General features: G+C 26.7%; 1 protein-coding gene across 1 annotated transcript; it reads right to left on the bottom strand.

Annotated features, from left to right (window-relative positions):
• Positions 1 to 10,289: 10,289 nt before the first annotated feature.
• LMH87_001595 (uncharacterized protein) lies at positions 10,290 to 11,525 on the bottom strand (the record flags this gene model as incomplete). Its single annotated transcript, XM_056192892.1, has 1 exon — positions 10,290 to 11,525. One exon carries the CDS (start codon positions 11,523 to 11,525, stop codon positions 10,290 to 10,292), a length of 1,236 nt encoding a protein of 411 aa, XP_056049983.1.
• Between the last annotated feature and the right edge of the window lie 2,220 nt (positions 11,526 to 13,745).

The following is a 13,745-nucleotide window of genomic DNA, read 5'->3' as shown; positions in this document are numbered from 1 at the left end:
AATTAAAACTTATAATACTTAAGTCCTTATTATTAAGGGTATATTATACTATAAGAAGTTATTATAACTAGTTATATTATAAATAAAAGATAAGTACTTTTAAAACTACTTATATTTTTTAGTTAATATATTTTATACTATTATTTATTTAAAGATAATAGGTAGTAAATAAAAGTTAAAATATACCTAATAGATAATATAATATTTTTAAAACTAACTAACTTAATTTAATCTATAATTACTAATAAGTTAGTTTAGAAAACTATAAAAACACTATTATATATAAAGGAATTATTTTATATATATTTTAATATTTATTAATATTATAATTTCTAATTAAATATATTTTAATAAGTAGTTTATAATAATTATAAAGAAATATAGTTATTTTAGTCTTTTACTTAATAGATCTATTATAAAATTAACTAAAACTTATTTCTAATATTAATTTATAATTAAAATATATTATAAAAGGCCTTAATATAATAATTATAACTTATATATACTATAATTAAGGTAATTCCTAATATAATATATTATATCTTATAATAATCCTAACTAGTAATAATTATAAATTAATATCTAAAATATACTATTCTACTTTAAATATACTACTATATTAGATATATAAGTATATTTAATAAGTATAGTTATTAAGGGCTTTTAACTAGGTACTTATATATAGCTATAAAATTAAAGTGTCTTATATATTAAGATAATATAGTTTACTATTTACTCTTTATAATTTATTTTAAATAGAAAAAAGTAATTCTTTTTTTAAATAACTTTTACTTTTTCTATATAAGATATATCTACTTTTAAGTTAGTCTTTTATAAAGTTATTAAACTTTTATTTAAAAAGGGAGATAATAGATAGTTAGATTTAACTATTATAATATTAATAAACTTTAAAATCTTAATTAAAGGTTAGTTAAAGTTATCTTTAAACTATTTAAAGTAGCTAAAAGTATTAAAGTAAGCTATAAAAAGGCCTAGTTAATAGTAATATTAATACTAAAATAAAGATAAGAATTCTAACTATTATACTTATTATTTAAAAATAACTTATAGTTTAATAAAATATTTAAGGTTTTTATAGTTAATAAGGATTATAAATATATTTTTTTATTCTTATAGTTTAGTTTTTTAAGCTTTTAAATATATTATTATAATAAGGAGTTTTTTATTATAAATAGTATAATTATATTTAGTAAGTAAGAGTTTAATAAAATAATATACTATTAAATATAAAATACTATTATTATCTATTTATAATAAATAACTATTAAGCCTTATCTTTAAATAATCTATTTTAATAATTATATTTTAGTTAAGATTTTATAAGGTAAGATAGAGATTAGATAAAAATAAGGACTTAAGTTACTTAAAAGTATTATTTTCTTTTTTTTTATATAAATAGAACACTCTTATAGGTAAGATATATTAAGGGTTTAATAAATAAATAGAAGTTAAAAATAAAATCTTTATATAAGTTTATAAAGCTAAAAAAGTTATATACTTAATATATCTTAATAAAAGCCTTTTACTACTATATAGTTTTAATCTTCTTTAAGTCTAGTTTAAACAATTTCTCTATCTTTATTATAAACCCTAAGTATTTAACTTTTATAACTAAAAATCTATACTTATTAATATTTAAGAATAACCTAACTTTTACTAACTTATTTAATACTATCTTAACCTTTTTTTTATATTCTTTAAGTATATTTAAACTATATATAATTATATTATCTAAATATATAGATATAAAATTATTAAATTTCTTACTTAAAGTTTAATTAATATAGTATTAGAAATTAATAAAAGTACTTATAAATTTAAATAGATATATAAGCTACTTAAAAAGGCTAAAATAGGTATAAAATACTATATACTTTTTAAATTTAAGAGTTATATATAGCTAATAGAAAGCTATTTAAATATTTAACTTAATAAACTATTTTACTATTAAGAGTAAATATAAAGTCTCTTTAATAAGTAAAAGAGGATATTAGTCTTCTTTTATAATTATATTAAAAGTCTTATAGTTTATATAAAATCTTTATTTACTATTAGGTTTTTTAATAAATAAGATAAGTATTAAAACTAATAAGGAACTTATTTAAATCTAGCTTTTATTAAGTAAAGATATAAGTTACTAATATAGCTCTAATAATTATTTATATAATATCTAATATAAGTTAATAAGAAAATAATATAAAATAATATTAAAAAAGACTAGTTATTAATATTAATACTTATTTATATTATATAAGAGACTATAAACTTAAAGTCTTTTTTTACTATTAGTTAAATATTTTATTTAGTAGGTAAAGATATAAGTTAAAAGCCTAATTATTTAGTTATACCCTCTTAAATAGCTTTATAATAATTATAGTTTAAGTTTATAAGAATATTAAATAAAGTAAAAGCCTCTAATATAGCTAGTATTAAGAAGGGTTAAGTGTTTATTCTTTTTTTTACTTACTTTTAAGCTATTTTATTTTATAATTTAATATTTAATATATTATTTAAGACTAACTATTTTAATTACCTTAAAAAAAGACTTTTTTTTAAAGTTTATTATTTTTTAAACTTATAGTAGATTTATTAGGTTTTAAGTTAGTATTTATTTAATTAATACCTATTAGAGGGAGGGCCTATATAAACTTATATTTCTTAATATAGTACTTATCTTATCTCTATTAAAGATAGGTATTAGATACTTATTATACTTTTATAACTTCTTATAAAATCTATAAAGCTTATTTTTTCCCTAAATTTCTCTAAGTATTTTAAATTATAACTAAAAGTAATATTAAGAGTATATTAATTCCTATTATAGTAGAGTCCTTTTTATAATTAATATAATATTAGCGTCTCTTATTTAAAAGTAGTTTTAATATTACTTTAATTTAGTAAGATTTTAAGTTAATTATAAGGGATTATAGTTATTATATAATAGTATTATAATAGCTTCTAAAAACCTTTTAGTTAATAGTAAGATATCTTATAGTATCTAAAAGTATAAAATAAAGTTTATCTAATTTAATCTTATCTATTTATAATAGACCTCTTATTAAGGCTAGTTATTACTTAAAGTAGATATAGAACTTAAAGAAAGACTTTTATTCTTTTTATTATAATTAACTAATTTTATTTAAAATAAGTTCCTATTAGTATAAGTTATTAAATACTTTACTTAAATAATAAAGGGAATTATATAAATTAGTATTATTATATTAACTACCTTTTTTAAAATATATAATAACTTTTTATTAAACTATTAGGCTAAGGCTATTTTAAATATATATAAACTAAAACTTTAAAGAGCTAATAAAGTCTATATTAATTTCTAGTTTATACTTAATTACCTTTTTCTAACTTTAAAATAAATCTAATTTACTATTTTACTTTTTTTTTAAGTAAAAGAGTTTTCCTTTTAAATATATAGGTATTATTTTTTAGTTAGACTAGAGGGGCTTAAATAGTATAATAAGGTAGATTCTTTATACCTTATAAAGCTTAGAGTTATTTTTATATTACCCTTATTTAGGCTTATATAAGTATATTTTACTTTTATAATACTTTATTTTATTTTTAAAAAGAATAATATTTATTTAAAAGCTCCTTATAAGTTAGATAGTCTTTTATTTTATATTCTTTTAGTAAAAAGTTAATTATTATAGACTAAGTTTAAAGTATTTATAAATAGGTATTATAATTATTATTAACTTTTTTAAAGAGAAGAAAGAGAAGAAATAAGATAATAGTAAGCCCTTTTTATTTTATAGTAATTTAGGTTTTATATAGAGTTAGTATAGAGTTTAGCTAAGGTCTTAGTAAAGTTAACTTAAAGTTTAGCTAGCTAATACTTAATTTATACTATTTTAATTATAATAGTAAGTTAAAACTTAGTACTTTTATAAAAGCTTATTAGAAATCTAGTTTTATTAAAGTAATAAATATTAGACTTTATAATACTAGATTTTATAATTATATTCTATAAAAGTATAAACTAATTATAAATAATAATTAGATTTTTATATTTAGTCTTTTAATAATTATATCTTTATTAAAAATATATAATAAACTCTAATTATTATTAATATAATTAATAAGTAAGTTACTTAAATAAGTAAGTTACCTACTCTATCTAGTTTTTAGTACCCTTTATTTTAATACTTCTATTATTTAATAATAATTTATAGAAATCCCTTTAAAAAAGGTAGGTATTATTCTTACCTTTTAAACTCTTAAAAAAGACTTAAAATTAAGTTATAAAGAAACTATATTAACTTATAATATATTTTAAATAGTTATTTATAGCTAATATAATAACTAAATTATATAATATAATTTTATATTTAATTTAAAGAAATTTAGTAATTAGAAAAAAAGGATTATAATAAAATATATCTTTTAGTTAGATTTATAAGGACTTCCTTTTTAGTATATAAATATAAAATATATAATAAATTAATTACTTATTAAATATAATAGTAAATATGTTAAAATATATTAAATAAAAAACCTTATATAATAATAATTAAAACTTATTATATATTTATAATAAAAATATAATTATTAAAAAGTTAAATATAAAGATCTAATTATTATTTATAATTAGTTTATACTTTTAGAGAATATAATTATAAAATATAATATTATAAAGTTTAATATTTATAACTTTAATAAGATTAGGTTTTTAATAGACTTTATTATAATAAGAATAGTTATTATAAGCTTTAATTAGGTTAAAAAAGTAAAAATAATATAACTTAATAATAAAAAATAGATTATTATAATTTAAATAGTAAATTCTTAAAACTTAATAATATTATTATATATTATAATAAAAAACTAAAAATATATATATTTTAGTATATAAATAAATACTTACTTTTAAATTAATATATTAATATAAGCTTAAATAATTAAATAATAAATAAAATTAGTATAAATTAGATTAAATATTTTAATAAATATATAAAAAATAAAAAGAAAGGTAGTTATTATTATTTAATTTTAAATAGTTATAAATATTATTAATTAATTATCTTTAAGCTTTTTTATTAAAAAAAGAATATTATTACCTTTTATATACTTATATATTTTTCTTATATACTTTAACCTTTAAATATTAGTTATTTTAGTTTATTAAAAAAAACTTATAAGTAATAACTTAAAAATCTTATAAAAACTAATATTATATATATTATTAAAAAAACTTCTTTTTTATATTTTTTAATACTTTTAATAAGTCTATTATAAAAAAAAATATTTAAAGTAGTTTTTAAAATATTAAAATTACTCTTTTTAATCTTAAAAAGGTTATTTTTATTTTATAATTTAAGTTTATAATATAAAATCTTTTAAACTTATATTTAAAATTAGTTAGACTTTAAGTCTTTTAAATACTAAATATAATAAATAAAATAATTTTATTATCTTTAATTTTAAATAAAATAAACTACTAATTATCTAAATAGCTTTTTAACTAAAAGTCTTAATATACTTAATAGTTTTAAAAAAATATAATAACTATTATATATAAAATTATATTTTTATATACTTAAATATAAAAGTTTTAAGTTATAAATAAGTTAATTAATAAATACTAATAAGTTAAATAAATAAAGTTATAAACTAAAAGATCTTTTTTAATATAAAATATAAAAGATTTAAAAAATAAATAGATATAAATAGTTAAATAAAAGATAAAATATAAACTTATAATTATTATAAAATAAAGATTAAAATATATAATTAATAATATAATATATATAATTAGATTAGTTATAATATATATACTTATATTATAAATATAAATATTAGTAAGAAAAAGGATTTTAATTAATTTTTAATATTTCTTTATATTATAATTAAGTTATTAATAGTTAAAAGGTAAAAGGTTAGAGGATATAAGTAACTTACTTATTTAAATAACTTACTTATTAATTATATTATATAAGGCTTTTTATTTAATATATTTTAATATATTTACTATTATATTTAATAACTAATTAATTTATTATATATTTTATATTTATATACTAAAAAGGAAGTCCTTATAAATCTAACTAAAAGATATATTTTATTATAATCCTTTTTTTCTAATTACTAAATTTCTTTAAATTAAATATAAAATTATATTATATAATTTAGTTATTATATTAACTATAAATTAATATAGTTTCTTTATAACTTAATTTTAAGTCTTTTTTAAGAGTTTAAAGGGTAAGAATAATACCTACCTTTTTTAAAGGGATTTCTATAAATTATTATTAAGTAATAAAAGTGTTAAAATAAAAGGTACTAAAAACTAGGTAGAGTAAATAACTCGCTTATTTAGGTGACTTACTTATTAACTATATTAAGTATAGATAGTAATCTTAATAATTTTAGAATCTTTCTATTTAAACTAAGTAAATAGGCTCTCTTTAAAAGTAACTTTCTTTAATATACTTATCTTTAAACTAGTAACCTTTTAATTCTAGGCGGATATATAGTAGATTAGGCTATTAACTTAAATATCCTAGCTTTCTATATAATTATAGGTCTACTAATAGTATCTAAACTAATCTTTAGGATTTTCTTATATAAACTTTATAAAGGAGAATATATCTTTAAGTTATTTAAAGAGAGCTAGATAGGATAATATTATACTTAGTGTCTTATAAGTAGGAGCTATATAATATTAGGCTTAGTACGTAGTAGGTAGGATAGAGAGTATATAAGTGTGTTAAATTAGATATATTACTATAAATAGGTATTCTTTAAGTAGGGTAGGCTCTATATATAAGATATAGTTTAAAGAGCTATAATTAGAATTTTATAGAGGACTTAGTTATACTTAGAGTCTAATATATAGGTATTTAATAACACTTAATACTATCTATTTAGTTACTAGTTAGCTTTACTAACTCTAACACCTAAGACTTTATTCCTAAATACTATACTTACCTACTAATAATACCTCTCTTAATATAGTTATAATAGGATTTTACTAACTATAATATTACTACTACTAGTATTAAATAGCTAGTTATTATATTTTCCTATTTTTACTTACTCTCTAATAGTATTAATATAGTCCTTTTCTACTATAACTTTATATAGCTAGGTTTAATTCCCAAATAGGTTTTATAAGAGCTTTCTTATAGTAAACTATTAGAATAGCACTACTCTATACTATATATACTACTATTATACTTATATTAAGTTATATATTATATTCCTTTACTAAAAGTGTGCTATAGCTACTAATAGGATAAAACTTAGCGGGGTTGCCCCTAGACTATAATAGTTAGCACTATTATTTTTAATAGTATAGCTTATAGTTGCCCTCTTAGAGATCTCCACTAGGCGTAATAAACTAAATGTTATTTTTGTTTAAATTAAAAGTGTGACATTTATTCCCCTTTCTTTATACTTAAGCCTTTTATACTATAGCTGGATTTAAAGGCACTAATAGCTGCCGCGGAAGCATTTACATTTGCCGGGATACCCTGCCCGAATATACCACTATTAGCTTGTTTGTGCATATTGTTATAGACATATGACTGCAACACTGGAAACGCGGTACCTAGATCCGTCCCATGACTCTTGAATGGGTTCGCAGCTAATCTCGGGGGAGGAGATCTCGCCGGTTGCAAAGTGATTCAAGCGCCAACCTGGAACACAAAACGCAAGACATGCGTATTCAGCTCGCACCAAAACAGAAAAACTTCACGCTTTGGGCGAATTAAAATTGTAATGCACGGAAATGCAAAGGAAGCAGAGGAAAATACTCTGCGACACTGAAAGCAAGGGAAGCTTGATACATCTACTCAGCTTGCTGTTTCGGCCGCCTGACCCGAGCACGAGTGTACAGGGGGCGGAATGTAGGGGACGCCTAACCATACGGGAGCACATACAGTCACAGGTCCGTACAAGCCCAGCCACACGGGTACCTTAGGTGATTGATTTCCTCCAAGAACATGCATCTCCCAACTACTCGTTCTAGTCTCTTCTACATCCTCCGGTATTTCCTTCATAACAACATGATTATGTTAATCAAATTGATTATTTTCTTGAGGCTTTCTATGCAATAGATCGTATTTATTTTCTTTTATTAAGAACGAGTATTAGCAGCCTTTTCGGAACTGGTTGTAAGCGATTATCAGAGTGCAGCGCTGCAAACAGTTTTTCGAAGAACGTCGGACTAACGTCGGCCACCCACTTAGGAGCTAACCCACCTAGGAGCCACCATCATTAATTTTACACCTACTAATAAAATGCCTTATTATAACTATAAATAATATTAATTAAATATTAAATAATTATAGGGCGATTGCCTCACTATCAGAGATCTCTATATCTAATAAATTAATTATTCCCACCGCTTCTATACCTAGTAATTACGCGTTAAGCTAGTAACGTGCTAAATCTACCTCTATAACTATAATAAAGGATTTATTAGGGTCTAGTTAAACTCTCTTTTTCCTATAGGACTTTAAGTTATCTATCTGTTATTAAAGATAACTAATTTGCCTCTTAGAAGTAATATTAATACTGTTATATATATTAATTCCCTTCTATATCTTCCACTTAATAAGACAGTATATAGGCGATGTTTTTTAGGTACGCTTAAGGCTAGAAAAGAGCCGCTTAACGCCCTAGCTATTAGATAGCGTTATAATATAAGTATAATAGCTTATTAAAGGCGTTAGAGGCTTCTTTAGAGTAACTAGGCGTTATAGTGCCTCTAGAAGAAGCAAAGGACTAAGTAATAGTCTTACCATATTAACAGGCTAAAGTCCTGCCGCCTGCCAGCTAGTAATAATATTTACTTCAGTTATTCTAAACTCCCGTGCCTCTAAATAACACTCTAGGAAGATCCTTTTACTAAGTGGCGATAAGTTGGTGATAGTTAGATGCCTACTAAGATAAGCTATATAATACCTCTTTATAGGCCTAAAGATAGCCACATTAAGAGGTTAAAGTATATAACTACTATATACTAGTATAAATAGGATAAAAATGTTATTCTAGTAATATTCTTATAGAAATTCAGTTATATAATAACTTCTATAGCCGTTAATAACTAATAACCTACAGTATAGTCTTTATAGCCTTATCTCTAAAATAAAGACCGTCTTAAGCTAGTAGATAGTAATATTATTATTCGTCTAGCCCTTCTTTATAGCCTTAAAGAACTAGTAAGTAAATAGCTTTAACTTATCTAGAAAGTATTACTATTAAATAGTGTCTTTTTAGAAGATAACTAGTAGGTTAAGCTTCCTCCTAGTAGCTAAGATATACTTAATAATTATACTCTAATAACAAAGCCTAGACTGCTTCTTTATCGCTATTTACTTCTTTAATAACCTAAGTACTAGGCCGTTCTCTTACTAGCCTATTACTAGGCCTGTCTTATCTATATTATATCGGTGTTAAGGAGGGATGTTATGTAGGGCTGGAAGGTTAATATAGTGGAAGAATTCCTTAATAGTGTTAGTTAATACGCTATTAATTCTTTTAATATTAAGTCTTTTACCTCTTAGAGTTTTAATTTCTAGATTTTAATAGAGGAATCCTTATAGCTAGTTCTTACTAAGTGGTTTAGTATCGCTATTAAGATGTGCCACTCTCTCTACTATCTCTCAGACCTAGTTATAGGTCAGAGAGAGGCCTACCTTGTCCTGAAGTAGGATCTAGCCATAGAGATGCCTCTCTTAAGTATTAGAAAGGCGTTATATCTGCTTAAATACATCCTTTTTAACCTATTTTCCCTTTAGCTAGCTACTAAGTGTTTATTAAGGGATTCCCTAATATCTTCTAGCTTTATGTTAGCTTATACCACTAATAACGTCTTAAATTGCATTTTAAAGGTCTTATTTAGTATATTTAGTATCTATAATAGTCCTATTTAAAAGGAATTAAATAATAATAATATTTACGTAAGTTATCGCGGTTGTTATAAGAAGGTGATGGGGCTGGACGCGACGCGTGAGAGTGGCTCCCAGGTGGGTTGGCTCCTAAGTGGGTGGCCGACGTTATTTATCTAGACAATCTTTCTTTTCCCCAACGAAAACCGAAGGCATAAGCTTTTTCTGGAGAGTTAAATTTACTAGAGGAGGCATCAACAAATTAATATTTTTTTTTCGCGCTGTAACATGAGAAGGTGTTGAGGAAACTTGAGAAAAGAAGAGGCGGTCAAAAGATACCATGTTCTTTGAGGAAACCCGTGTGGTTGTATGGACCCGTGGCTATATGAGCTCCCCTAACGACCCTGTTTATATCAGTCAAGCATTGGTAGACTTGACGCATCCCTGCTTTGCAGGAACGCCGCTAAGTCGGTCACTGAGCCAGTTTAGCGCGCCTGGAGCACCCTTGAAAATTAGACCCAAATGTTCAGAGTCTGGTACTCTTCGGTATTCTACCGAGCCCCCTGTACCACAGTACTTGTCAACAAGCTTGTCTGTATCAGCAACTGGACTGATCTGATCCTTAGCACCTTTATATATAAGGATAGGCATCGTCGGGGTGATATGACCGGGGTTATTCGCGTCGGTAACATTCCTCACCAGCGTGCTATTAAAGACATTAGGATCTTTGGTATAGGAGAAGACGTCTTGACCCATGAAGCTGAGCACGTTAGCGCCCAGACATTGGGTGGTGATCTTCTGGATTATGTCTGCCTTGCTCGGGATGATCTCATTTGCGACGAGAGCAGCGATTTCTGGATACTCGTTGGCGAGTCCCACGATACCGCTTGGGATCAGTCCCGCAAAGAAAGACTTGTTGATAGTGTTCAGCACTGATAGGATATTTGGAATAGTTCCTCCTAGAGCCGCTCCAGCGATCTTTAGCTCCGGAGCGTATGTCGCTTGGAGCTCAGCGGCGAATTCAGAAGCCATGCTCCCACCAGAGTAGCCCCATAGAGCGACCCGTGCGTTTTTAGACAGTTTCGTAAAGTCGGCATGGAACGCGGCACGAATCCCGTCCAAGACTGCGTGTCCAGCCATAGTATTGGCCAGAAACGCGGATTTAGGTCCGAGGAAGTCCGGGACCGATACGTACCAGCCCTTCTTAAGAGCATCACGAATGAGATTCAGCTCTAGGTTGCTAACGATAGTTCCGAATGGCCCGCCCGAATCAGCAAACAGCTGCATAACATAGGACGGAGCACAGTTGGGGTTCGCAGCATCTTCAGCGAGCTGGTAGGACAGGAGCTTCGTGCTATCCGCGTTTCTCGGGATCAGAATTGTTGTAACAGTGGCTGATGCATCGCCAAAGGTATCAGTCGTACGATAGAGAAGTTGAAAGGCAGCGGACACGCCGGAGATCGCAAGAGCAGATGGTACTGTTCTGTTTCGAAGAATTGCTCCTGGTGGCTGCTTCTCATATCCGGCGGGAGGGTGGTAGAAAGAGTCTTTGGTTGGCAGAACAGGGCCAAAAGCAGCGGCTTGCGGTGCTGCTGTAGAGATCCCGGAATAATGAAACAGGGCAACGAGGACGGACCATTTAAGGCTGAACATGGTGGATTCTGAAGAGAGAAGAAGTGTATGGAAGTATTCGAAGCGGCGACTTAGGAGTGGCCAGTTTTGTGCTCTCAACGAGCGATTTGTAGTGATTTATATATTCACGTGGTATCGGTTGACTTTCTGCATAGATGTGAATTATTACGTTGCCAAGAATCCCGTATCCAAAATGGTTAAAAATATCGCCACGATGTAACATTGAAGCTCCCCCTTGCCGATAGGCGGTGACTAGTGTGGCTTGCTAGAACAGTGCATGTGAGGCCTGCTCTGAGACATCACAACTGCCACTGCAGGCTACTCATGTCATCGAGGTCGTCCGCAAAGGTACACGTGATGAATTTTGCTTAAATAGTAAACATAGGGCTTGCTCTCAGGCCTCATAACTTCATAACTGCCATTGCAGGGTGCTGGTTTTATCGAGGTTATCCGCTCATGTACATGTGGTTCACCAGCCGGTGTAGAGGAGGGGGCAGCAATGGAACCCAAGGTGACAAATTGTCGACGCTGTCCGTCGCAACACGTTTTGTCAACACTGAGAAGACACTGCTCAGGCTTTCTATCCATACGCGGATGGGTTAAGTGATGGAGTATGGAATGTCCTACACTGCATACTCCATATTCCATACGGACTGTCCGTAACCCATACGTATGGGATAGGTTCGGAAGAACGTTAACCACGCCGTACCTAAAACCAAATAAACAATGCCCCCATCACAACGTACTGTGCAAACATGAAACACAATGCAATACTCGGCGTTATCGCTAGCTAGCTCGCAGCGTTCTTGAAGCAGCTTAGCACGGTCAACCTGCTGGAACACAATTTCATCACCACGTCCCCATTATAATCCTAACAGCCTTACTGTCCGCCATTTATGCAGTTTTGTTCAGGTATTGACCTCAATATAAATGACTCCAGTTAACGCGCAGATTTGTTTCCTAGCTCAATGATATCCGCGCAGCTCCCGTCAGGATGATAGACTGCCGTGGCCGAGGCTCCAACATCCGACTCTTCATTCGTTTAGTTATTTTTTTCGCTTGATCATGGTACATATGGGGGTTTAAACTGCTATTGCACGTCGGTGGAGTAGCCAGATCTGCGCCTGAGACGCAAGGATATTCTCGCGCGAAAGCACTCCAAGCCGAACTAGGTTTGTAACATGATGCGACTTTAAAGTATGCACCTGACAAAGATTGGTCTGCATGCGAGCTGCCGCGCTGCTTTGTTCTGCAATTATGCATATTTAGCTGGGCTCTCATAGCACATATTCGTTGTAAAAGCTTATGCTGACGGAATGAGAGGGCCTCGGCATCCTGTGTTGTAGTGTTTTCTATTCGCGGTCTATAATTATTTTATCTTTCGCCGCCGCTACCGAACGTCGCTAGATGTTTCCCACTTGATAATCCCACCCAATCTTCTCTATTTTACTACTTTCCCACACCCCTCCAAATCTATCCTACGCTAGATAGGCTATTATATTCGCTTAAAGCTATGCAGTTAAACACGCCCCTTCTCTCTATAAAGCTTTTAATTATAGCTTGCCCTTCTTACACTCTATTCTTATAATAATAGCTTATTTACTAAGTTATAGTAGGTCTGTTTCTTAGAGAGTAAGTTAGGCTTAAAGCTATAGGGTGGTAGTATAAGGGAGAAGAAAAGTAAAAAGGAAGAGAAGAAAACAGAGAAGAAGGGTAAGGAGATAGAGTAAAAGAGGTAGTATCTCTAGCTAGATACTAATACTATTCTAGCCTATACCTATTTTATTAATTTACTATTTTTAGTTTTAAAGTCTAGTTAGTAATATAACTAATTTAAGTTTAAACTAAAAGGGTTTAATTTTTAAAGAGATATAAAGCTTTATATAAAATAAAATATATTTATTATTTTAAGTTTATATTTTATATTTTATTTATAGTAAACCTAATATAAGTTTATATTTTACTTATTTTTAGGTTAGTTTTTTTCATAAGTAAGTTATTTTAGTTTAATAACCTATTAGGTAATTTATATAGCTTTATTTAGATTATCTAAAATAAGTATAATATTTTTCTTTATTAAAGTAAAAGTATATTAAAAGTAAGTTAGTTATACTAAATAGTATAGTTTATAAGTATATAATAAATATCTTTTAAGTTAGACTTATACTAATAAAAGGGTAAACTATATTTAGGAATATATTATTAGTAAAAAAAGGTATTTAGCTTAATCTTACCTATTTA

The sequence above is a fragment of the Akanthomyces muscarius genome, chromosome 3 (assembly GCF_028009165.1).
Source record: "Akanthomyces muscarius strain Ve6 chromosome 3, whole genome shotgun sequence".
Classification (NCBI taxonomy): Eukaryota; Fungi; Ascomycota; class Sordariomycetes; order Hypocreales; family Cordycipitaceae; genus Akanthomyces; species Akanthomyces muscarius.
The sequence above is the reverse complement of the archived record's forward strand: the minus strand, read 5'-3'. Positions and strand labels throughout refer to the sequence as shown.